The sequence below is a fragment of the Vanacampus margaritifer genome, chromosome 5 (genome assembly GCF_051991255.1).
Source record: "Vanacampus margaritifer isolate UIUO_Vmar chromosome 5, RoL_Vmar_1.0, whole genome shotgun sequence".
In the NCBI taxonomy this organism is placed as follows: domain Eukaryota; kingdom Metazoa; phylum Chordata; class Actinopteri; order Syngnathiformes; family Syngnathidae; genus Vanacampus; species Vanacampus margaritifer.
Window position 1 is genome coordinate 28,094,270 of NC_135436.1, and position 27,472 is coordinate 28,121,741.

The 27,472-nt window shown below is 39.9% G+C and overlaps 1 protein-coding gene across 9 annotated transcripts in view; it reads right to left on the reverse strand.

The window, feature by feature from the left end:
- tenm4 (teneurin transmembrane protein 4) overlaps positions 1-27,472 on the reverse strand; it is a 310,021-nt gene that overhangs the window by 134,208 nt on the left and 148,341 nt on the right. For all 9 annotated transcript variants that reach the window (XM_077565526.1, XM_077565535.1, XM_077565531.1 and 6 more), the window contains one exon: positions 11,676-11,894. In XM_077565526.1, coding sequence (XP_077421652.1) covers positions 11,676-11,894 — 219 coding nt within the window. The remainder of the gene's footprint in view (positions 1-11,675; positions 11,895-27,472) is intronic.

Below are 27,472 nucleotides of genomic sequence, written 5' to 3' on the forward strand. Positions count from 1 at the left end.
TCGAAATTCAAATACAATTTCAATAATTACACTCCACAATTATAAAACAAGCATAATCGTAAAAAAAAGATTAACTTAATACTCATTTTTGAGTTGTTTTAATTTATACATTTGCACCTTTTTAAAAATTTAAATCACTAATTTAATGCATTTTGTTTAATCCAAAAATAACTTGCATAATTATTATAGTGTTTCAAATAATTGTTTTATTAATATTTTTTATTTGTTTTTTTAACGTTTAAACATTTTCTTGTTTTGTACCCAAAAATAAATGATCGTCCTATTGCACAAGTTTTTTTCAACATAAATAAAAAAATTAAAAAAATATTATTATAGATTCTGTTTGGTCCAAAAGGAACTTAAAAAAATGTAGTGTTTCTAGTTTTTTAAATTGGTCTTAATATTTTTAAATGCTTAAACATTATCTTGTTTTGTACCAAGAAATAAATAATCGTGTTTATTATTTTTTTCCATAATCGAGCAGCCCTACTGAACTGTTCAAAATTCCCTCCAGCATTTTTCAATTCAGTTGCACAGGTTACAAGGCCACATGAATGGTGGAAAGGTTTGAAATTACTTTTTATGTCCAGTGTAGCTAAAAAAGACAGACATTACTCTTTCACCTTCATTGCTAGTTTCATTAAAAAGAAAAAAAAAAGTCATTTAACCCCTTTGACATGGTAACAGGTCAAAGTGAAGGTTAAACCGAGAAAGAAAAAAAAAATTCCAATGAATATAATTGTATTAAATTATTTCCTAAATTATTTTTCACATTTGACATGTAATAATATTTCATTTCTCCTGACTGTACACTCATTTCTGCCTTCATTCGAGCCATTTCTTTGAAAGCAAAAAGTCTGAAAACAAAGCCAAGCCTCGCCGACGTCACTTCGCCGCAATCGTTCAAAAAGACGGCAAAAAAAGAAAAAGAAAAGAATGCTTGCCTATTGACTGGCTGAAAAGAAAAGCCGATTCATTAGTTATCTGAGAGAAAGCGAGGACGGCGACCGGACCACAAAGGGCAAAACTTTCACATGCTTTTAGCAAACAGAAGCTCTTCTCCGGCATTGAGTGTGAAGAAAGGCACTTTTTTCCATTTTTCTTTCCAGCAGACGCACGCGTCAGTCCGGCCCTGCCGACGCTTCTCTGGGCCCGTAATTAAGCTAATGCGCTTCATTAGCGCAAACGTCTTCCTCCCCCACACGCCGCCTGACGACACAACATGTGGGACGCACAACAAGCACATACGTGAATTGCAGCTTCTCGGCGCAGGCACGGATAGCGTGCATTAAGTCATTCGCTCCCACAGAACACCGCCATGTTGTTATGACACCAAATTGCGTCATTCCTCCGATTTAATTTGAGCAAACAGGAACTGCTATCTAAATTCTTTTTTTTTTTTTTTTTTTTTTACATTTTCAACAAAAACAACATTTCAGGTGTCGGCAGTGGTCGTCGTAAGGTTTGCTGCTGTTAGTGGCAGTAATGGTACAAAGGGGGCTGCAAAGCGGTGGTCGCCGTAGTAAAAATGCTAACGTACAAAAGTGCAATGCAACAGCTGATTTGCCTCATTTCTTGAAATGATGCACGTCACAGTCAAATATTTTCAGAATCGATTAATCGATTGAGTAATCTATCGATTAATCGGATTAATTCGAATTTTTCCCTGATTACTCTTTATTAACTAGTGATTGGTGTTTATTTCATACTTCATATTCGTATAGTGATTAAAAAAATAGGGGTGGGGGGCTTTATGTTGTACTATGTTACCTTTTCGGTCATTGTTTTCTGGAGTAAAACAATTACTTGTTGATATGCTGAAATCAGAGGATTTGGACAATTTTTAAATGAAAGAATGTCTCCAAACTCAATTATTAACTCATTGACTCCCAGCCATTTTTACTGAAGCAACCGCCCTTCGCTCCTGGCCGTTTTACTAGATTTTGACTGATTTTGCAAGGCTCACAGAATATTCTGTTCTATGGCTATAAAAACATGGAACCTACCAAAATAAAGATTAGAGTCTCTTCTTTCTTCAGGAAAAAAAAGTATATTTCTATCTGTTTCCATGCAGCAATTAGCATTAGAATATATCTAAGTTTCATCATTATTCACAAACCTGTTGAAAACACTGGGGAAAAATAGCTTTTTTCAACATGGCCCTGGTTGATCTCTTATACTCTGCTGCCACCTGCTGGTCGTTTTTTTGCCTTCTGTATGCTCTAGCATTTAAAAAAAAAAGAAAAACATAAAAAATGTATAAATCCGTTTTTGGGAGTGAAGGACAAAGTATTTAAAAAATGATTTATACGTTTTTGGGTTTGAATGAGTTAAAATAGTTGTTGATTAATTTGATACTCGTCGATTAATCGATTAATTTTGGCAGATCTAATGCACACTGCACAGATATCAGGCTATGATGTGAGAAAACGTGTGCTGGTCACAGGCTCCGAAACCAAACATCGTGATATCCGCCCCCCCCCCCCCCCCACACCCCACCAACCCCGAGTGTGAGCCATTGGATTGGACAACATTAATCAAAAGCTATGGGCCTCCTAAATAAATCATTACATCTCGCTTAGCTCTGCGGCGCCTATGGCTAATCACCACTGCACTATTTCCAGGCCAGTAGTATTTGTCTATACTATATATATATATATAAAAAAGAAAAAGAAAAAAAAAATACAAATAGAATTTGTCATGAAGGCAGTCAAGCAACACTTTTGTGCCGGCTCGCCCCCGAGCCCACTCTTTTGCCACACCATTAGACGAGACCGCGGGGAAGCTCCGTGCGGGAATAGCAGCCGTCTCTCCCGGACTCGTCGGGGAGCGAACAAACACACGGTGGCTCTACCGCTGTGCCGGCCTGCATTACTAATTGTAGCGCTTTAGATGTGACAAATAACAACACGTTGCCGAGCACGCGTGCCGGCGAGACCAAATCAGCTGCAAAACAAGAACAAATGTATTATGATGATTCAGAACAATAAAAAGGAAATGTTGCACGTAAGGAATTGAATGACTAAAGATTATTTTTTTTTTGTAGTTGACTATAATGTGATGAAAGTTGAGTCAAAGTCGATTAATCGGTGATGTCAGTGATATTTTTCAACTGTTTTTTAATTTTAGCCATGGACTGATTTTACATGAGACAAAAATTCATTTGAACAATTTCTATTAGTTTGACACTTTTTCCACTTTTATTAAGAGTATGAAAACCTAAAAAAAAAAATATTGTACATTTAGAACAGATATAAAATGTGTGATTAATCGTGATTTAATTATTGAAGTCATGTGATTAATTCAAAAAAATGTAATCGCCTGATGCGATTAAAAAAAAAAAGGTTATTAAAAATTAGGGGCGTCAGGTGATTACATTTTTTAATTGTAATTAATCGCATGACTTTACTGGTTAACTCAAGATTAATCACACATTTTATATCTGTTCTAAATGTACAATAATTTTTTTTTTGTTTTTTTGACGTCTATAGCCGTCAATGGCAGTGAATGAGTTAATAAGGCTGGGTTTCAAAAAATCTAATAATCGATATACATGTATTCCATTCCGAGCGTGACTTATAAAACCATGAATTGATTATTTATTTTAATCACTTTTCCCCCATAAATTAACAAGAAAATAGACATTTAAAGGCCTTTTTTTCCTGTTTTCTTGAAATTTACTGTTCGCATGAATTTAAAACTATTTTCTTATATTTTTGAAAGACCTGACTTTTTTGTTTCACTTTGTATTAGTGACAGTTTCTCCTATTTTTTGACAGCGAGCGTAAGAACAGTGGCTAAGGGATACTTTTTTTTTTTTACATGATTGTAAGCATGTTTTGATCAATTTAACGTGTTCAGGGGACGTGGGAGGGGGGAAAACAATCCATCCGCCCTCCCACCATCAACTGGGCTTCACTGTAATGTTATCTATCTTGAGCTTCTCTCTTTGCTATCCTGCGCCATTAGCGCGGCCGCCAGCAGATGCCCGCCGCCGCTCTCCCGAGAAGGCATGGATTTCCTGTCACCGTCCAAACAAGACGAGTGGTTATGCGCGCGGCTTTCTGTACGTCCGTCTGCCGCAAATCCATCAGGGAGGGCTCCTATATTTCGTTATGGGGGGGGGGGGGGGGGCACAGATGGTCGCCGATCATCATGCCATGGACGTGATGCATCTCAATTTGTGTCAGGAAAAAAAGAATAATAAAAAAGATATGTCGCTATGCAAAGAGCATTAGCTCCGCTTGCCAAGAATGCAAGAGGACAAATTGTTTGCCGGCCGCACTCCGCTGACAACAAGAAGACGTCAAGAGAAACGCGGCCTTTGAAGCCCAGACGCAGACTAAATGGCATCATCTTGATATTGATGTCGCGTCCACAACAATAAGAAAGTCTATTTTTCAATGTTTTTTTGGGACGTGTAGCCACACAGAATCGACATTTTTGCATCACAGCATGCGCCATTATTTCCTGAGGTCAGCCATTTTGATGAATGAAGAACATTACAACAACAACAGTATTTTTTTTTTAACTCTTTGACTGCCAAAAAACGTTAAATAACGTTTAGTAAAATCCTAGGGAGGAGTGCCAAAGACGTTAAAAGACGTTTGTTTCAAAACAGAGGTGAAACTAACCATTTTCTATTGTTGATTACTGAAAAACGGAATAAGGTAGAAACAAACTCTTTTTTTCTGATGAAAGATGAGAGTCCAATCTTTGGTAGTATGTGTGTTCCCATAGTCCAAACACAACATTTTCTGTGGACCTTGAAAGATCAGTCAAAATGCTTAAATCAGCTGGCACCCACGGCATCCCTTTTCTGAAAACGTCTGGCAGTCAAAGAGTTATTAGGGATGTTTGATGCCATTTTTTTTCCCAGACCGATTACCAGTACGAGTACTCAACTCTTGGGTAGTCACAGATACCAAGTACAGATACCACAAAAAAAACTTTAAAAAAAACTGTGACAGATCATTTTAAAGAAAGAACTATATATATCTCAATATTGTATTTTTCCTTACAACTATGGGTGTTAGAAAAAATCGATTGGGCAATATATCGCGATATTACAGCGCGCAATTCTCGAATCGATTCGATATGCGGCCGAATCGATTTTTAAACATCAATTTTTATGGGAATACAAAACGTCTTACTTAGGGTTAGGATTCACACATTAAGCATGGAAGAATGTTATATTAATGGAACATTAAGCCTTAATATTTGATTTCAGTGCTGTTCAAACTTGAAACAGGCTGCAAACCTGCTTGTTAAATGCAGTGGCTGAGTTAAAAGCCTGAATTTTCAGATCAATAAATACATTTTCATACAAATCTTACAGCGTACATGTACAAGTTTACTGATTAGTATTTTCTAAATTTGAGTAAAAAAATTTTTTTTTGCAATAATCTATTTTTAGATTCGTATGGGTATCGAATCGAATCGTGACCTATGAATCGTGATACGAATCGAATCGCCAGGTACGAGGCAATTCGCACCCCTACTGACAACTGCATGAAAGTCATGGCAACTTTCTATTCATTTAATTTCACATTTCTAGCTCCCGATTGTAAAATGGCCAAAAGATAGACTTTATTCATGAAACAAAATACATAGGGGGATGACGAAGCAGTTTGAGAGCTTAGTTAACTTCTCTTGCCCCCCCCCCACAACACACACAGAGAAATCTCCCCAGGCCTTGAGCATGCACGGCTCAGCATTCCGGCCCGGTCACGTGTGAGCTGCTGGAGGGGCGGGCCAGTCCCTTTTTTTATTTGGATTTTTTTTCCCCCCTCCAGCAGCTGCATTGAGAGCCCTCAGAGGCCCGGCCCGGCCCGGCCCCCCTGCTGGTGAGCATTAAGAGATGCTAATAGAGGGAGGCCGGCGTGTCTCAGATGCGGTGGCCGCGGGCTCCCGCTGGCAGCCTCCCCGGGAAGGAAGCGCCTCGGAGAAAAGGGGCTGCAGGCTCCAGCGAGCAGGCCTTGCAGCCGTGCGGGTTCCTCCCAAGGAAGAAGGTGGCGGGGAGGGGAGGGGAGGGGGGGCTGTGAGTAAACCCACACTGCATCCTTTCAGGCTTATTTCGCTAGCTACCTCGAAATCCTGCGGAACACTTAAATCCCGCACGTGGGCTCGGAGATGACCTCGGGCAAGTGTGATGCAATGTGATAAAAAGCCACCTGCTCTGCAGTGCAGCACGCAGACTGTCAGCTTGTTTACTGACAATTAAAAACCTATCATGAAAAATTATTTCCCCCCCCCCCCCCCCCCCACTCTTGTCTGGCTTTTTAATCGCCTGTTGGTGCACCGTAAAAAAAAATTGGAGAAACACAGAAGGCGCTTTTTAGCTTCCCTTTCGAACAAAACCTTGACTGGACACATGAGCTTCTAGGCTTGACACAATCAAGATTTTGGATTGTTAAGAAAAAAAAAGGATGGTGATGGCCTAATATATTTATTTAAACAACTATTTACTGCACAGTCAACTCCCACCAGGGTTGGCAAATCCAGATCCAGAAAGTAAAAACCCTGCCACAGTTTGGCTTTAGCCCCTTATGCTAGCTAGCTAGCTCCCTAGAACCAAATACCCGGGGAGCTAGCTAGCGAGCTAGCACAAGGGGCTAAAGCCAAACTGTGGCAGGGTTTTTACTTTTTCAACCTGGATTTGGAACCTCTGACCCCCACTTTTCACAGATTGGCCTGTTGAAATGACACCCATTTAAATGCATTGGGGGGAAATAACAACTCGAAAAAAAAAAAAAAAACGCTGATAAACATTCAATACTTGGAAAATGGGGCGTACCCAATAATTTCGTACATATCAAGTGTTTGTGTATATTTTTGGTCATCTGGAATCTTCTTGTTTATTAAAAGGAAACCTGACTGTCATGACAAGTTAGCTCTATATGATCTATTTGGTTGTGACTAACATAACTATGAGATTCATTTTTCAAAAATAATTTCCAGTTCAATACGTTTTGTGAAAACGTTATTTAGACGTACGCCGCCATTGTTATTTACGTCGCAATTCATTGAATGGCGGCGTACGTCCAAATCAAGTTTCTACAAAACGTATTAAACTGGAAATGATTTTTGAAAAATTAATCACATGGTTATGTTAGTAACAACCAAATAAATAATATAGAGCTAACATGTCATGACAGTCGGGGTTCCTTTTAAATATATGAATTAAAAAGTTGTTTGTTTTTTTAACAATTTTCGGAAAATGTTGAAGGCTTTTGTTTGGTTCTACTCATTACAAACATGACAACCAGATACCATAGGACTGATTTATCTTTTTTTGTTTAAGTCCAGAGAGTGGAAAAATAACGACAACAACAGCCGATTTTCATGCTGCCTAAGCCTCGATCATGCTCATTTTGGACAGACAGAACCGACGAGGTCTTCTCCCGCACGCAATTCCAAATTTGAAGAAGTTGGACACAAATTCAAAAGACAAAAGTTTGTCTTTGAAACGGCCAGCATTGGTCCAAAAAAAGTGCCGCTTCGGAGAAAACTGAAAGGTTAAAGAGGCTTCGGGGGATCCATTTTGAAATAACAACCAATAAACAACGCTTATTACTCAAGAAAGTTCCCATGCATGCTCGGGTGATAAAAATGCTCCGTTTTGACGGAGAATGTCAGAGAGATATCATGTGATATGAAATAATGGTTGTGTAAACAAAAATAACTCATTGTGTACTTTTTCCAAACAGATTCCAGAAATTAGTTTTACAGCACGGATTGTTCCGACTTTTTTGTGGCACTCATGAAAGATGATGCCGATCAAATTTCATGTGGCCAAATGAACCTGGCTTCAGGGGCTGACTTTTATTTATTTTTTTGGGGGGGGGGGGGGGGGACAAGCTATCGGGAAGTATAAAAAAAAAAGGTACACTAAGTACTCACAAGACAAATGTTGAACACAGGCTTCTTGTTCAATCATTTCATTAAGCAATGAGCGAAAAACACGATAACAACAATTGATTCAATAGCTTGGCTGCATCGTTTCAAAGTGACGGCTGCGCTCTCGCGTGTGATGTGCTGCAATGCAGCAACTTTTAGCCGGCTTAATGAGTGGTATGGCGGAAAAAGAAAAAAAAACAAAACAATGCGGGGGCTCCTCTGATCTCCTTTGTGATTGTAATTAACTCCTTCCTCCCGTCAGCCATTGTTTGTATTCTCCCGGAGAGAAAAGTGCATTTAGCATGACACGCTAGCTGTTGGTATCGGAAAAGGAATGTGGAACTAAAAGGCGGGAGTGAAGAAGTCGTCCCCGCTCCGCCGCTGCTGTCATCCTCCCGACAGCCCTGAGGCTAAGCTAACTGCTTTACCTATGCAAAGCGGCCTCATTGTTAGGTGGGCAATCTGTCGTGGAAAAGAGTATCATGACCGCCGTTGCCCCCCCCGCCCCCCAGCCCCCCCTCCAGGATCGCCTCGTCACGGCGAGATGGCCACCGTGTCACCTCTTGAGGAATTAAGGAGGAGATTTGCAGCGGGATTAATAACTCACTCCAGGGGGGCTTCATTTTTTTTTTTTTTTTTTTTTGTGTTCCTTCCCGAGCAGGCGGGCAGCTGAGACACTTTGGAGTTTGATGTAATTCGACCCGTTGGGAACTCGATCAATTATTGAGAGCGTTTTATTTGGTGTTGTCAGCAGAGGAGAGAAAGTTGCCATTGAAGAGATTGAAATTGAAAGAAGCTGTAGAAAAGTTTCTTGTTTTTGGGGACAAGTGGCCTAATATACATTCATTAACTCATTCGCTCCCAGCCATTTTCACTGAAGCAAGCCCCCTTCACTCCCGGCTGTTTTACTGGATTTTGACTGATTTTGCAAGGCCCACAGAATATTGTGTTCTATTACTATAAAAACATGGAACCAAAAAAAAGATGAGACTCTTCTTTCATCAGGAAAAAAAAGTATATTTGTATCCGTTTCTGTTTTGCAGCAATTAGCATTAGAAAATAGCTAAGTTTCGTCAATATTCACATTCCTGTTGAAAACACTGTCAAAAAGAGCTTGTTGCAACATGGCCCTGGCTGATCTCTTATACTCTGCTGCCACCTGCTGGTCGTTTTTTTTGTAATAACTACCATTGCTTTAAGCCGGAAGTTGCATCAGAGCCTTCTGTATGCTCTTGCAAAACAACAACAACAAAAAACGTGCAAACACGTTTTTGGGAAGGAACGACACGTATTTAAAACATTTTTTTACACATTTTGGGGATTAAATGAGTTAAGCACTGCATATGAGTATGGAACTTAAAAGTTTTTTTTTCAAATCAAAGGATTCTTTTTCAAGAATATAGGCTTGCTTTTTAAATGGGAAGTCAACCCTAAAATTGTCTTCAATATTGCATTTGTGGAATATGAGGTAAGCAGCAAAGTCCAACCGTTTTAAAATGACATCACAGTTGCTCAGGGCTCAGGTAATGACCAATCACGTTTGGTCATGTGACTTTAGCAAGCTGAGTCGTGGAGTCAGCGTCTGATATTCCGAAAATTTTCAGAGGGTGCTATGAGTGAGTTTGCAGGGGTCATGTTTAGGGCCCCTAAAATTTGCACCTGGAACCAGAATATTGTTGAGTTTTTAAGTAGTGCTGTCAAAGTTAAAGCGTTAACTCATTGATTAATAAAAAATATATATCGCATTAATCATATGTTAATGCAGATTAATCACATGACCGCAGATGATCCTTTAACAGTGGAAAAATGTAGCACAGGTTGTGTTTGAGCAATTAAAGTAAAGCACTAACTGTGTAATAATTAACTCTTTGACTACCAAAAACGTTAAATAACGTTTCGTAAAATCCTATGGAGGAGTGCCAAAGACGTTAAAAGACGTTTGTTTCAAAACAGAGGTGAAACTAACCATTTTCTATTGTTGATTACTGAAAAACGGAATAAGGTAGAAACAAACTTTTTTTTCTGATGAAAGATGAGAGTCCAATCTTTCATTTGGTAGTATGTGTGTTTCCATAGTCCAAACACATAATTTTCTGTGGACCTTGAAAGATCAGTCAAAATGCTTAAAATCGGCTGGCACCCACGGCATCCCTTTTCTGAAAACGTCTGGCAGTCAAAGAGTTAATAAATGTTTGCGTATGACATTCAGAATATTTGTTCATGTCAAACTATTAGGGTCATTTTTTTTAAGAGGAGGATGAGAGTGCGCACTGAAGTGGATCCAAAATGTTAATGACGTCCTCATAACATTAAATGTCCAAAAATGAACACGTAGCAGGTGCTCTTCAAATTTGGCGGGGAAATTTTTGGGGAGAAAAAAACTTTTAATCAAAATTCTACGATGTGATGAATCTGATTACAAAATGTCATTGTTTGACAGCTCTAGTTTTTAGTCATTCTCATCAGCATCAGTAATGCATCGTAGGGCGACTCGGGCTTGCTTGCCGCGTTTTTTGGCACGTCGACAGCACTTTTCAGAACGACGTCTTTGGTGAGGAGTCGACGCGTATTCAACGACGCATCGCGCGGGAGCATTTCAAAAGCGTTAATTCTGGCTCCAGGGGGGCCGCGTTTGATTTGTTAATTAAAGTCATGTCTTTCACCGGGTTCACACTTGACATCATTTACAATTATTATTAATTATTATTATTAAGTACCACTGATCGTCACACCCACCTAAGTGGGTCGGAATTTGTTCTTTGCATTTGGCCCATTCCCTGAGGGAGCGGTGAGCAGCAGCAAGGGCCGCGCTCGGGAATCATTTGGTGATCGAACCCCCCCAATTCCAACCCTTGAAATGCTGAGTGTCAAGCAGGGCGGCAATTGGTCCCATTTTTATTGTCTTCTGGTATGACCTGGCCAGGGATTGAACCCACAACCTCCCAGTCAAAGGGCGGGACACTCTACCACTAGGCCATTGAGCAATGTTGAGGGATTCAACACGGCCATGTTTGTATTAAAACTAAAAATGAATAGATGGCGAATAAAATTTTAAATAAAAATGGATAAAAAAATATAATTAAATAAAATTAAATACAAAAATAAATATAAATGGAAATAAAAATAAAGATATTTATCTCTAAATAAATAAAGTAAAAAATAAATACAAAAATAAAGAAATAATTGAATAAAAGTGAAAATAAAAACAGATCTAAAAAATATCATTCAAAAATGAAATACTGTCAGGACGAAATGTTATTCAAATTAGGGGGCGGTCCTAAGCGTGTGTTGGGTTGCAAACACCCTGGACTGGTCGCCGGAAAACCATTCACACAGACAACCTCACCTGTGGACAATTTAGTCAGCCATCAATGAAACTGACATGCACGTTTTTCCAAGCCACGCGAGAACGGGGAAATCATACAAACTCCGCACACTCAGGCAGGAGGCGAGATTCAAACTACAACCTCAAAACGAGTCCTAACCAAAACTCCAGTGCGCTGCCAAGTGCGACAAATCTCTCCATCTGAATCAAAATCATCCATCTCTTTGAAAGCAACATCTGAACTCGGCAGACCTCCCCTGCCGGCGTTTCCTGAGGCTGTTTATCGACTCCAAAACTTTCTCGCAGACAGGCAAAAAAAAACAAAAAAACAGAGGGGCCATGTTCTTGCCCACAGCCGTCTGCGCCAACTACAAAGCAAGGCGTCCGGGGGCGAGGGATGGCGAGCCAGGCCAGGCCTCCGGAAAGCAAGCAGAGTTGAGAAAGCACTCACCGTCAGCAGCTGCGGCGGCGGCGTACAGGTTCCCCGAGCCGGCTTTAACTAAGAATGAACCGTGGCCAAAATCATCCTCCGAGTCAGAGTCCCGGGCTGGCTGAGCCGTACTGTTACCTAGCAACCCCCCCTGGCTCTGATTGGCCGCAATGCAAGGGGGAGGGTACGGGAGCCGCTCGACAGGGGAGGAGGAGGCGGAGGAACAAAGCAGTGGAGGACCTGTGGACCACAAACAGAGACAAGGACCGCTGGGTGGGAGGGAAACACACCCAAACATCACACACACACAAATTCAAGGCTGAAATGACACTTGACAAACAAACATCAAGACCCCACCCCCCCCCCCCCCCCCCCACCCCACCCAAACCGCCCCCTCCCCGTTGGTCTCGGCTAACTCAACCCTGCTGAGAAGAACGAGACGTGACTTTGAGGAAGGAGAAGCCATGCCTGACTTTGCTTTCGCACGTGCAAAGACACCTTCGGGGGTGTCGGATGTAGAAAAAGATCATTTTTGCTCAAACGTCACTTCAATGTGCGTAAACGCCGTCACATTTGCTTCCATTGATTGAGATGACTGGATGGGTTCGTGAATGTTTCCTATAATGTTTTCCGATAATGGGTTACAGAGAAATTTCGTTTTTTTGGAGTCCGGAAAATGACATTTTTGACTCTTCAAATTGCAGTATGGGCTGCAACTAACGATTATTTAATTCATCAAATCATCTGTCAATAAAAATTACAAAAAAAGTACATTTCAAACTCAATAACATTTAGATTTATTTAGTGGTTCGGTCCATAGCGTCAGGAAAAAAAGCAAAACTAATGATGTTTTCCAAAGTAACTCATTTGCTCCTAAAAACATAAATATGCTGTATTTTAAATATTACCATGCTCCCAAAGACGTATTTATAAGTTTTTTAAATGATTATCATTACTATTTTTTTTAATACTATAGCATTACAGAAGGCTTTGATGCAGCCTCTGAACGGAAGAGAACGCTTGAAGCAATGGTAGTTATTACACAAAGGGCCAGCAGGTGGCAGTAGAGTATACGAGATCAGCCAGGGCCATGTCGCAAACAAGCTCTTTCCCCCACTGTTTGAAACTGATTTGTGAATAATGATGAAACTTGGCTATATTCTAATGCTAATTGCTGCAAAACGGAAACGGATACAATTTTTTTCCTGACGAACAGACTCTAGTCTTTCGTTTGGTAGGTTCCATGTTTTTGTAGCAATAGAACACATTCTGTGGGCTTTGCTAAATCAGTCAAAATCCAATAAAAGAGCTGGGAGCGAAGGGGGTTGCGTCAGTAAAATCGGCTGATATGAATGAGTTAAAGCAGTAAAGTTTGTGAATGTTTGATTTTGATTCAACACAAAGATCGTCTGTCTGTTTTCATGGAGCATAACAGAAATGAGAGAATATTTACTCTTAGAGGTGAAATTCTGAGGAATAGGAAACCTGGGCTTTAATAGTCAATAGTTTTTTCCCCTTGTATTTGAATTTGTGAAGTGGATTTTGGAAGTCTTTGACGTACTCATTCCATGTGTTTTTAGCAAAATGCACACATTGTCACATTGCTACTTTTTCCAAGCATAGAATGACAAAAAACAAACGTACTCATGAGAGACGTGAAATCGCAATCAAATAAAACGGCCAAAATGGCTGACTTCCTGCATTGTTATTGGTCATAGGGCTCATGAGCTTTTTTTTGTTGTTGTTGTTTGTCTCTTCTCGATAGGCACGCCTACCAAATTCTAGACAAGACGTGACTTTAAAAAGATGAAGCTGTGCCCAAATTTTAACATGCGCTAAAACACCTTTGGAAGTGTTAAATTGTATAAATAGAAGTGAAGTGTCACTCTCAAACTCAAACTTCACAATGCATAAAGACAAGACTTAACACTTCAGGTTCTACTCTGTTCGCACCGCTTGAAGGGTTTGACAACTTGCTCCTTTGCCTGAACCACTAACCGCATACATGCTAGCAACTTTACACGAGTTTCATAAATGAGACACGTTTCATAAATGGACTCAATCTCAAATGATCCTAACAGGACTGCTTCCAATCAAAATGGCCATTTCATCTCTTCAGTGAACCTTTCTGGACTATCTGAGGAAGCTGCCGGATTCCAGACAGATCCGCAGGCAAGATCAGGAAGAACATACAAATCCCCCCCCCCCCCCCTTCAAAAGACCCTAGACGACAGACATTGAAGCTCCATCTGCAATAGAACTCATGGGCAGATGTGAACGGTGTGCTTGCGGGTATGGACGACCTCTTCAGGCAGCGGGAGAACAGATTCCAACCTCGACAGATCACAAGCGCCGCAGTAGGGAGTAGGAACTGGCGTGTGAATAATTCACACCGTTTATTTATTTATTATTTGAGGGCTTATCGGCTCAAGCCCTGAAAACGGCGACACGACTGTGGTGGAAAATGTTAACAATCGTAGATTGTGCGTTTGTAGTTTTAACATGATTTGCTTAACCCTGACTAATGATTGGTTAGACAAGTATGATTGCAATTGTAGTTATAGTTTTTGCTTGATTACAAGTTAAATGGTTTTTAACTCATTTGCGTTTTTTTCTGATGAAAGAAGAGACTAATCTTTCTCTAATCTCTAATCTCTCTTTTGGTAGGTTCCATGTTTTTATAGCAATAGAACACAATATTCTGTGGGCCTTGCAAAAATCTGTCAAAATCCAATAAAACAGCCGGGAGCGAAGGGGGTTGCTTCAGGGAAAATGGCTGCGAGTGAATAGGTTAAGCGTCTCCAGGTCTCCTAAATAATATTCAAGCAATTTAAATCAAACAAACTGAGACAAACGAATGCATGCATACATGGCGGCAGGCCGGCTCTGCATTTCTGCTGACTGGACCTCCATCCATCACGGCTCGGCAAGCGTCCCGCAAGAGTATTAGAATGCAACTCATTGATTCACATCTAATTAGGAAACAATTAGACACATTAGCATGAGACGGCCGAGCCGTGCGTAAGTAGCAAATGTCCGCGAGGCCTCTTGAGAAGGCTTCGCCGAACATTCTTCACCGGACTTCACTTTTTACTGTCTGTGCTTTGAATCCTGGCGGTTTCAAACTTCAGGGGAACACTTACAAGGGGGGAGTGTATCCAAAAAGCCCCTCATAATCCAAGCGCCTAACCCCAACCCTGTACTGGGAATTATTCGGATTTTTTAACCTTTCAACCTTAATGTTCTTAACTCTTTGACTGCCAGACGTTTTCAGAAAAGGGATGCCGTGGGTGCCAGCCGATTTAAGCATTTTTGACTGATCTTTCAAGGTCCACAGAAAATTATGTGTTTGGACTATGGAAACACACATACTACCAAATGAAAGATTGGACTCTCATCTTTCATCAGAAAAAAAAAGTTTGTTTCTACCTTATTCCGTTTTTCAGTAATCAACAATAAAAAATGGTTAATTTCACCTCTGTTTTGAAAAAAACGTATTTTAACGTCTTTGGCAGTCCTCCATAGGATTTTACTAAACGTTATTTAACGTTTTTGGCAGTCAAAGAGATAACCTATGTAATAGAAAGATGTCACAACCATATCAGAGCTTTTAATTGGCCGAAAGCTACAGCAGGCTTAGTAAGTTTGCTTTATGGAACTTTTTTTTCTTAATAATACAACCTAATTTATTGCAAATGATTTTGCCGCACCCCAGTTTGAAACCCACTACTTAATGCTGAATCGATCTTGGTGGCGTTTGCGCTTGAAAAAAAAAAAAACCCTGCAATGGGTCGGGGGCCGCCTTTCGCTTCCCATCACTCCAACCCGGCAGCGTGAGCGAGACCTTCACTTAGCATCAAGTGGACCGATTAGCTCCTGACAGCTTCAGCGAGCAACGAGCAAACACGTGGCACATTAAAGGTCTGAAGCAAATGCATTAGCGAGCTTGTTAGTAGGGCCAACATGCTAGCTGGTGATAGCTAATGAAAGTGCGGCGTCAAGCGCAACATTCCCACCACAATGACTCATTACGGGTCTCATTAGCGAGTAGCAGCAAACAGCAGAGAGTTGCTATTTCACGCAAACAAACAACCAAAACACACACGCACAAAAAAATCCAATAAGTAAAAACATTTTCATAAAAAAAAAAAAAAAAATGCATTAAGGCAGTAAGAGCTGTTTGTGGTGTCTGCTTTTTATAATTAAATACTTTTATTAAAAGCAGCTTTTAATGCTACTGGTAAAGTGACATAAATAAATAAGCACTTTATCCATTTGTCAATTGAACACAAGAACATTTAGAACAGCACACAACAATGATTTGGCGCTCGCACCCACTTTCCCAAAGCTAATATTCAAAATCATAGTGAACTTTGGTGCCATGCTGGAGGGAAAAAATGGCGACCTCCAAAAATTGGTCAACAAAAAATTCTGCAGCAAAACTAACTCATTTGCTCCCAAAAACGTATAAATATGTTCTATTTTAAATATTACCATGGTCCCAAAAATGTATTCATATGTTTTTTTTTTATGCTAGAGCATACAGAAGGCTTTGATGCAGCTTCGGACCTGAAGAGGACGCTTAAAGCAATGGTATTTCTTACAAAAAATGAACAGCAGGTGGCCGCAGAATATAAGAGATCAATAAGGGCCATGTTGCAAAAAAAAATGTCCTTCCTATTTTCAAAGTCAAAGCCAAGCGTCTTCCACTAACTTGTCGTGACCGGTTAAACTTTTTAAACTCGGGCGATTACCTGAGTAATTGAATAATCAATGGAAAATCAAGAGGATAATCGATGCTAAAACCACTAGTTAGCGATAGCCCTCGTGCCATGCTCGGCCCAAACCAAAGAAAAATGTCTTATTTGCTGTTCAATTACATTAAAGGGTCCTTTTAGAAATGTACGTGCATTTTATTATGATAGCCATGTCCGCACAATTTCAGGTCAATCATTGAAACGTTATTTGTTTTTATGTATTTAATTATTTTGTTTCTTTGCGCCTTTATGGACAAACTTTCAATTTTTTTTTTTTCAAGCATCTTATCAGCATGTAGTCCCGACCCGACCGACACAAAAACTAACGGTTCTTTTTTTTTCTCTTCTTTCTTTTTTTCTTTCTTTCTTTTACAACACGACAAGTAAGCAGCTGTGATACAACATGTCCTACTCATTAACTTTGTTTTTCCAAACATATTGATTGACTGTGCCAGCACAAATTCCCATCGCCTTGGGCGGAAACGAAAGTTGACCAATGTGCCAATTAAATATAAAAAAGGGAAATAACTCACATTTTAATGCAGCAGTCTTCACCACAATTTTTAAATAGCAGAGTTTTTACATTTATAAATCACAAACAAATGATACTACACCAAATACACAATACTATCATTTATTTTTCTTTCTTTAGTTTTGTCGAGACAACAATAAGCTTTCTTAGCAGTCTAATGATACTTGGCTATTTCAGCTATCAATTTTAGCAACCTTTTTTTTCACTTAGCATTCTTAGCTACATATTCGAACAGCCTTTTCCATCTTACGATTGTTTCTTGTACTTAACAGTGGTTAATATATATTTTTTGTACTTGTATAACAGTCATAATGCAACGGTTGTGCCTATCAAAGCTAAGGTAGACTGTTTTGATTTTTTTTTGGGCTAGTGAGCACCCCAAATAGCCCTTTTCCACAAATCTAAAATTACACATTCCAAGCGGCGTGTCTAATCACAGCCGTCAAGGCGGCGCCTGACAAACAGACAGAATCATTACAGCATTGCAGATATTCGACAGGAATTTATGTTTAAAGAGGCATTTATCTGAGAAGACGGCGTTCAAATTGAATCGGGTAAATAGAAAAATGTAATTTAAAGAGGAGGAGACGTACCGGACGGGGGTGGGTAGGGTGGTGGTGGTGGTGGGGGGGGGGGGGGAGACAATCGATTAAAGAAAGTCAACATTTATCCGGAAAGTCACGATTTTGAATTCTCTCAACGGCGCTCATACTTCTGACTGTGCTGTTAATTCCAAAGCTATACGGACAGGTTGATCTTTATGTTTAAGATCACAGAGAGATGAAGACATCATCTGTTTGTTGAATGGAGAAGGTTTGATCATTTAGGACGTAGCTAACTTAGCACGTTAGCAACGTTAGCTATCTTAGCTTATGCCTTGGCAATGCAAGCATCTTTAGCTGCTGTCTAAGCAATATTAGCATCCTTAGTTGCCCAACAAATCTTAGCTGTGTTAGCCTTAGCTTCCGTAGCATTGTTAGCCTCACTCGCAAGCCTTAGCTGCCTTAGCATCTTTGGTTGCCTTAACATCATTTGTTGTCTTAGGAATCTTGGCTGCCTTAATATTCTGGACTAATTTGGCAGCATGAGTTTCAGTAGCTACAGCTAGCAATCTGAACACATTTAATGTAGCCGTCCTAACAAGATTAGCATTCTTATCTGTGTGAACACGCTCACCTGTTTTAGCTTCCTTAACTTTTTGGAAAAACCGTAACTGGTGTCGATTGATCCTTAATCGTCTAGCTAACCGTTGGCTGTATTAGCATAATACAGCTGTTCTAAAAACATTAGCTGCCTTAGCCACACACCTGTCTGAGCGTTCTTAACTGAGCATCGTTAGCTGCCTTGGCTTCCCTGGAAACCTAAGATGCCGTAGCTTCCCCGAGAAGCATCCGCGCTATTAGCCGTCTTAGCAACCCTAGCTGTGTTAACATTCTAAGCTGTATAGTTAGCAGTCTTAGTTTCTGTAGCATCCTTAGCTGCCTAATTAAAAAAACCTTTTCCATCTTAGCACGCTTGATGAGTGTTTAACCATCCGCAGCCGTCTCAGAAACCTTGGCTATATTTTAGCATGTTTTAGCATGATTACCAATGCTTTGCTTTAGGTTTTGCTAACAATTGTCAGGTCATTTTTGCACATTAAAACTAACACGCAAGCAAACAACAATTCCAAACAAAGCCTCCTCCACAGCTCGTTATTGCGTCAATTGTGCATTTGTCAAGGTTTCAATATGTTGCAGTCAAAGAGGGGGGAAAAGTGATCATTGTTCTGTTAAATACACCTCTTAACACCAAATAGAAATTATGCTTTCATAATGGGAGTTACATTAAGCTACTGTCGCCGGAGCGGTGGCTTAATTGGATGCATAATGGCTTTGCAATTGCACCGAGCATCACCGTCATCATCATCATCATCACTTTTCTTTTCATTGCTAGATGACACACCAACAATAGAGTTTAGGTTTGACTCTGGGACTTACTATTTTTGTTCACTTTTCACATTTAATCAGCCCTAGGGGTTCTTGGAACTCTTTTGGGCCTTAGGGTCCCAGACGGCACAGGAGAGCTGGCACAAGACAAGACACAAGACAACGAAGCAGCTGCCAAAAGCCGTGAAGACTTTATTTGCTACGCAATAAACATATAACAGGGATGTGATTTGACCAAAGTGAAATGATCTGAAAATTTAGCCGGGGGTCTGGGGGCCGCTGGCACCCAGCTAGGTCCAGGGCGGGGGGGACAAGCCCGGAGCTCATGGGTTTTCCGTGTTTTTAAGTACTTTCAATGCACTCGCATGACAAAGAAATAGACAAAACAACAGCATAAATTTTCAATGTATATTGAACTATCCCATATAAAATGGCAGTTTTAGTCAACTCAAAATCAGTCACATTCAAAAACATTGGACTGCCTTTGCTTTTAAAAACTATCACTGAGAATATCATCATATCTAACTCATGTGATTACTAAGTTAACACATAAATAATGTTGAAGAGTTCAAATTTCATGAACAAATAATTGTATCATGACCAAATGAAAAGTAACTCATATTAGAGCATACCACAAATGTCTTTGTTATAGCAGAAGATGTTATCTGTCGGAGTCATGTGCATACACAATGAACTACTTAAAAAAAAAAAAAAGATTTTTTTTTTTGGGGGGGGGGGAGATAAAAAAAAGCGGAATTCCGCGAATTAGCGGATAAATCACATCCCTGATATAACCATAAAAGTCGACTTTGGCTGGAGATTTTTTTTTAAGGACCTCACTTACACTTAGTTTTAGTCTTTAGACTTTTAGGGCAATGTTTCTCAAACCAGATTATATTATTGATTGAAATGAATTAGGACGGAGGAACAGTATATATTTACAAGATTCCACCTTTTTTCTGGTAAAGATATCTTTATTCTCAAATAAATAGGACCATATGCATATTCTCCAAACAATGCACCTTTTTGTTCCTGAAAAACTCGATTCCAATAAGAATACGCCGTGACCTCATTTTGAGAACAATGAATCCGCAGGTGAAATTCTAGTTGCACTTGAACACATTTCATTTTGTGGCTTAAACTGCAGCGGTGCTGCTGGCTGCCCACGGCTCAAGACACCCTGCCAAGACAAACAAACACAAGGACTTTGCACAAGAAAAAAAAAAAAAAAAAAAGATAACTGAGCCAGCGTTGGAAAAATACTACCACTGCGCTCCTTACCTGCTTTAAATCAATACTATAAAAGAATAGAGCTAATGTATGGAATGGTGGGACCCAAATGGTCTTTTTATAGACATGGCAGAGGAAATGGAAACGATATTTGTGCTGTAATGAAAGAACATGACCACACAAGACGGCACGGTTCCATTTACGGCCCGACCTGCAACGTTGTTATCGCCACTTAAAAGCCGGCGTCCATTACTCAGACGCTGAGTGTCGAGCAAATGACGACGGGATGCTTTTGCGCCGGACCAGGAAGCGAACAAGCTCGTTAACGGACTCGCTCGACGCACGACTGTTTGAACATGTTGTCGATGTCTTAGCATCGTGAAAGCTCTCGGCATTTTCAACTATTTTCCAATATTCCATCACAAACTACTGCGAATTAACTGCGTCTGCAGACCAGCAGGTGGCAGTAGCGGTTCCAAAACCAGTCTTTGCCCCCCCACTTTCACCACATTTGTCTACTTTTTGTCAAATATTGAGTTTTTTGTACATTTTTATTGCTTAAGTGTATTTTTGGTCAAATATGAACAGTTTTTTTTTGCTAATATTGATTCATTTGTGCGTAATGTTATTTTCATTGTTAATATTTTGTCAACAATTTTTGTGCTATACTTTTAATAGTCAGTATCTTTGAGTTTTTGTGTAATATTCATGTGTTTTTCTCCACAGTTTTCCATGATAGTTTCATATTTTAGTATTTCATTCCAAAAAGGGATACTGCAACAAACAGAAGGAGGAAAAAAGAACAAAGTGTGAGTGCGAGTGGTGAGCTATAGCGTCTCCTTCCCATCAGGCTGGCCTCTGTCACGGCCATCCATCCAATCTACTGTCATCCTCCCAACCAGAGGGACGGCACGGCGCGCCCCGCGATCCATCTGAAGGACGCCATCTGTTTACGCTTTACTGTGATGAACAACTATGGCCACTTACAACCGTTTCTGCGAACCTGCAGGGGGCAGTAGTGGGTCCAAAAGAATTCTTTTGCGCCACATTAATATTGATGTTTTGTTTTTGTTTTGACAGTCCAACTGCTGTGGGTTTGTATTTTGGGTAGGTAATATTTTTGTATTCTCGTAACATTTGTGTATATGCAGTACATATACACAATTTATTCATTTATTTATTAATAGCGCGGTTTTTTAATTATTATTATTATTGTGATTTTTTTTTAAACAATATTTGTGTTTTTTGACTGGTTTTGGTCAAGTATTTTTTGGTTTATTGTTGTTTTTGTGTAATATATTTTGGACATACTGTATTTTTTACCCAATGTTTTGGGGGAGATGATATTAAATTTTGGCAAACGTGTATTTTGTCTCCTGGCTGTATTTTTTCATTATTTGTGTGTTTTTTTATTCTTTTGTATTATTTTCTAATGTCATATTCTTTAAATTGTGATTTTTTTTCCTATTATTTAGATTATGTTCCTTTTTTAAATTTATGATTTTATCTCCAATTTAGTATTGTGTATTTTTGTATTTGTTTTTATATTTTTCTTCCTTTCCATTTCTCCACGAATGTTTTTGAACCGCTTGAACTGAGTCACTAAAACAACCATTTTCCATTAGCTCCTTCCTGGTCGTTAGTCGGCTTGTCCACGGAATCATTAGCGCTGATGTAGTGCGGCATCATTAACACCCCTCCTTCGCCACGTATCTCACCCCGCCACCCCCCATGACGCCCCATTCAAGCCTCCCGACGGGGGCCGTCATTGTTCAAGGATGAAAAGTGAACGCTGTTGTGCACTCACCTCGGCCTGGAGGCATGCGACAACTATTTTAAGCATCTCCTGGCCGACACAAGTGGCTGGAACTAACATGCCGGTGGCCTGTATACACGCGTGCGGTTCTAAATGGACCTGGCTGAACCTCTAGCTCAAATCCTGCTGCTTACATATCATACTGTAATACCTCAAATTGCAGCCAAGTGGTTCACCATCAGAATCAATAAAATAATTGTAACTCTTATTAGCTCGGTTTAAAGACACTCTTGCTCAGACGTGAACACTGAAATTGTTTTGCTAAACAGAACAACAGCAGTCTGAAGCGTGCAAAGACTTGATTGTTGTAAACAAGTCCCCTGCTCGGTATTATAGCCACTTTTGCATTCTTGGTTTAGCCTTAGCCAACTGTAGCTATCTTAATAATTTAGATACCTTGGTATCCTTAACCATCCATTTTAGCATCCTTAGCTGCTTTAATATTCTCGCCAATCATAGCTGTCAGGGTTGGGGAATCCAGATCCAGAAAGTAAAAACCCTGCCACAGGTTGGCTTTAGTCACAGGTGCTTCTATGTACATTGGTTTCCTTAGCAAACTTAGCACCATTACAAATCTTAGAATTAGAGTGCTCAGGTCAAGTTGTGAAGACAGATGAGGTTCGATCTCTTTTTCTCTCTTAACAACTTCAGCTTTCTAAGCCTAAGTCTTAGCCACCTTAGCTAATTGAGCAGTCTTAACCATCCAACTGATTTAGCAGAACATCCTTAGCTACCTTAGTAACCTTAGCTGCCTCGGATATCTTAGATGTCTTAGCATTCTTAGCATTCTTAGCATCCTAGCAGCTGCTTCACAAACTTAACATCCTTGTTGGTCTTGGCAAACTTCCAACCTCATTACTTTAGCTTTCTAAACAGCTTAACCAACCATTGCTAAGCGTTCTTAGCAGACTTAGCATTCTAGCCATCTAAGCTTCTTCTTAAATCTGAAAACTTTTAACCACTTTGGTGTCCTTAGCTGCCATAGCATCTTCAACTAAGAAACTTGCTAGCTGCCCCAGAAAGTATAGATATCGTAGCATTTTCGGCATCTTTAGCCACCTTACGTTTCTAAGCTGCCTTGGAAACCTTAGCTCTCTTAGCATACTTAGTTTTAGCCATTTTAGCCTTAAGTCACATTAGTAGCCTTACCTGTAATAGCAGCCCTAACTATCTTAGTAGCCTAAATGTGTTAGCATTCTTAGCATCCATATCTGCTTTAGCCAGCTTTGCTGACCCTAGCTGTCTTAGCCAACTTGCTTATCATCCTTAACTTTCTTTGCAACCTTAGCTGCCTCAGACACCTTATCAGTGTTAGCATCGTTCGCTAGCCTTAGCCGTAGCCTAAAGAAGGGGAAAAAAAGACAATGGCGATGGAGCACGATTATCAGCTTTTCACTCTGCCTCCTCTGGTGGCTAAACACAATGACATGAATAAATAATAGTCCGCAATCCTCTTAAGCCTCCACCGCCATCAGGAATGAAGGGAGGGGGTTCGAAGAAGACAAAAGTTTACTTTTGCTGTCTGAGAGAAATTGCGGGCCACTCATTATGGCCCCGCAGAACAAAGAAACCCTGGTTGCCTGCCTGCCCGCCCGCCTTTATCCCGTCATTCCTTGAGAATGAGACGGCCGCCTTTTGATTTCTTCTTTTTTTTTTGGGCGCCGCACCTTCGTCAAAGTGCTATTTATGCCCTGGCTGCTTTTCCATTTCAGTCACTTTGCGCAAAGAGTTTGTTTGCACGTCTGCGGAATGTAAAACACACGGCGCCGAGCGAGACGCCGGCAGCGCTGCCAAGTGCACGCCATATTTAATTCACAGCACACGGGCATAAACTTCAGCCGCGTTTGTTTTTTAACGCCGCTACGTACGAGAAGCCGGCTCATTTAAGACGGGGCGCCTCGAATAAATCACCAAACGGAGACGCTGATGGTGCATTTTTCGGCCGCACTTTTCCTGTGATAAAAGCGCAAATGCGAATTCAACCTGGTGGTACGAAGAGGAATAGAGAAGTACAAGGTATGCCAGAGCACAAATTAAAAGAAAAAAAAAGGAGTAATCCAATTTTCCAATGACTAATTCCCTGTGTGCCAATGAATAGAAATGTAGGCGCCTGCAGGGGACAGTAAATGAGCCTTTATTAAGGCCAAAGCAGCAATAAAGCAGCGTTCAAAGACACCGACTTGCTCTCAACAGCCACCATTAACATTTTCTTTCATTCTCATAAACTGCCTTATTATTAGATGAATTGATCAGGGCTCCTTATTAGAGATGATTCCATAATCATAGCTACTAACATTTGAAGCGTCTCTGAAAGTACTATTGTGGTTGTCTTTTGGACTTTCTCATACAAGAAGACAAACTGTGAAGGAAGAGGAATTTTGCTGCAAAATGGAAACAGATGAAAGAAGAGACTCTAATGTTTCTTTTGGTAGGTTCAACGTTTTTATAGCAATATAAAACAATTTTCTGTGGGCCTTGCAAATCCCGTCAAAATCCAGTCAAACCGCCGGGAGCGAAGGGGGTTGCTTCAGTGAAAATGGCAGAGAGTTCACTTTCCTTTCTTTTCTTTGGTCCTTTCTCCGGTTTCTTGACGGCCTCACGACTCTGGCTGGAATTGTTCGGTTTAGGGAAACGGTATGGGATTTTTTTTTTTTTAATTTTTTTATAGGTTTTAGGTGAACTAATGAATGCACGCACGCACATACACATATTCACCAACATACAAAAAATATATATATACAAAAAAAAAAAATATATATATATATAAAAAAAAAAAGGAGAGCAATGATGATGACATGTCAAATCGGTAAAATTACCGAATGAACAATACTGAGCTCTCCAGAAAAAAAAAAAGAAAAAAGAAAATAGCTGAGAGTGAATGGGTTAAGGGTGTAAGTACTCCTACTGGTAGTCTGAAAAAAGTGGTAGCGAACAAATCCCCAATTTTTACGACGCAGTTTCAATCATTCACTTTCCATCTAGTATTTGTTATTTTTTGTTGCGTATTATACATCAAATATGAATGAGTGTTTGCCTGACAACAACGTAATGGCGTCAAAACGCTGTATTTACTTCCAAATGAATTCCTGTTTCATCCCTACTCATTAATATTAGCCTTCATTTTGCGGTTTGCCAAGATGGCTAAAAACAGGTGCGGTTGCAGCCAATGCTGGATTTTAATGGAGGTGCAGCCGCGTGTGCCTGAATAACTAACCAGCAGGCAGGCAGCCCGCCAGTACATTTCACCCTTGGTGAAAGCACTCTTCATATTTGCTGAAAATCGAGTGTCTCATCACAAGAGGGAGTGCGAGGTGGGCAGGAGGTTAAGAAGTTCTCGCATCTTGAGGTGAAATCGAGCGCCATCGACTCGGCAAAGACAAGCCAATCTATTACGGGCGGACGGAATACAATTAAAAACACGCGGCAATTAAGTGTGACCCACAGATCGAAAGCGTTCGTGATTAACAAGCCGTTTTCTCTTCGTAGGTGAAGCGACGAATGCAAACTTTTGACGGGGTCATTTCAATTACTTTCAGACTTGAGGGCGACACAAACGCATAATCTTCTCCCGTCACATCACTGAGAAATCGTACCTTTATTAAGGGCCTCGCCGTGTCGCCATAGCAACCACACCTCCAACTTGACAATTGACACTGTTGTATGGATAATCGCTTGTTTGTTATTCAATTTCTGATCAAAAGCGATAACCCCGACAAGACCTTTTTGTTCCAACTTGTATTAAACCTGTATTAAATGTGACCGCTAATGAGGGAATACGTCTCGCAGAGCTGCTACGGCACCAACTTAATCAATTATCACTTGTCTGTGATTTAATTAATCGAGAACAATTTGGACAGAAACAGGCATCTGTAATATCGGAATATTGGACATGATGTAGAGATAGCAAATTGGGCTCTGGTCGTACTTAATCAGGTAAAATAATGAAAAAGATCATAATCGAGCAGTCTTACCACTAATGATCTTTTTCATAGACGCCTCCAGAACACCTGAAAACAACATACGATGGTACCTTGACGCCACTAAAAATGTGACTTACGAGACAAGATGGCGGCAGCAAACTTCACAATGAGTGGCAGTTTTGGCAAACTGTGAACAATTATTATTATTTTTGCCACTTCCCTGTTAAATTTAAACTATACACAAAACAACTGCTAGCTTAATTCACGCGCAATGCAAAACGGGCGGAAGGGCTAGCAAACGCAACATCGATGTTGCGGTACTTAAAAAAACCTTCAAAACATCCTAAAAATGGAAACAATCAATAGCAACATACACCTAAAACACACGTTTTGCCTCAAAGATACTGCTAGCAAAGAAACAGACTTTTCTCTTCAAGAAGCCTAGCTTAGCCTCTAGCTAGCAGACATCATGGAGAGTGCAGGGATGTGATTTGACCAAAGTGAAATTATCTGAAAATTTAGCCGGGGGTCTGGGGGTGTTTTTAAGTACTTTCAATGCACTCGCATGACAAAGAAATAGACAAAACAACAGCATAAATTTTCAATGTATATTGAACTATCCCATATAAAATGGCAGTTTTAGTCAACTCAAAATCAGTCACATTCAAAAACATTGGACTGCCTTTGCTTTTAAAAACTATCACTGAGAATATCATCATATCTAACTAATGTGATTACTAAGTTAACACATAAATAATGTTGAAGAGTTCAAATTTCATGAACAAATAATTGTATCATGACCAAATGAAAAGTAACTCATATTAGAGCATACCACAAATGTCTTTGTTATAGCAGAAGATGTTATCTGTCGGAGTCATGTGCATACACAATGAACTACTAAAATTAAAAAAAATAAAAATAAAAAAATAAAAAAAAAATCGGATTTTTTTTTGGGGGGGGGGGATAAAAAAAAAGCGGAATTCCGCGAATTAGCGGAAAAATCACATCCCTGTGAGTGATGTGCTTCCAACGATAAAAACAAAAATGCCATAAGTGTTCCGATATCATGTCATGTAACACTGATCGACGTGTTATTGTTGATCAGGTCCGCATTCCCAATAAAGAAAACCTATTGTTGTTCTTTCCGAAAAAGAAAATATTGTACCTGTTACATATTAAATATTTCTTACGGTTGTACTTTTCTCAATATTTTAATTCATAAAAATAAGGAGAAATACGGTTTCATTTTTCTAAAAAGAAATTAAATATTTGTTCCTGTTGCACTTAAAAAGAAGACCAACTAGTGATGTTGCACTTCCTGAATCGAAATTCAGATTCAATTAAAATGAAACAAATTGACACCATTTCGGTTTATTTTGACGTCTTAAAAATGGACAAAAAACAAATCTTTCGACGTCTTGATGCAAAACAAAAAACAACTCTGCGGTGGTCCGATGATTAGGGCTCGCATCTTTATCTCGCCTCGAGCAGGAAGAGCCTCTCCTCGAAGCCACATAAATACAGGATAATCACGAGAGGGGATAATTAGCCGGATCTTCGGTGGGTTTTAGGAAAAGAGCATCAGGATTAGGTTGATCATCCCCTCTCGCACGTCCCACGTCAGGCACCGGAGGG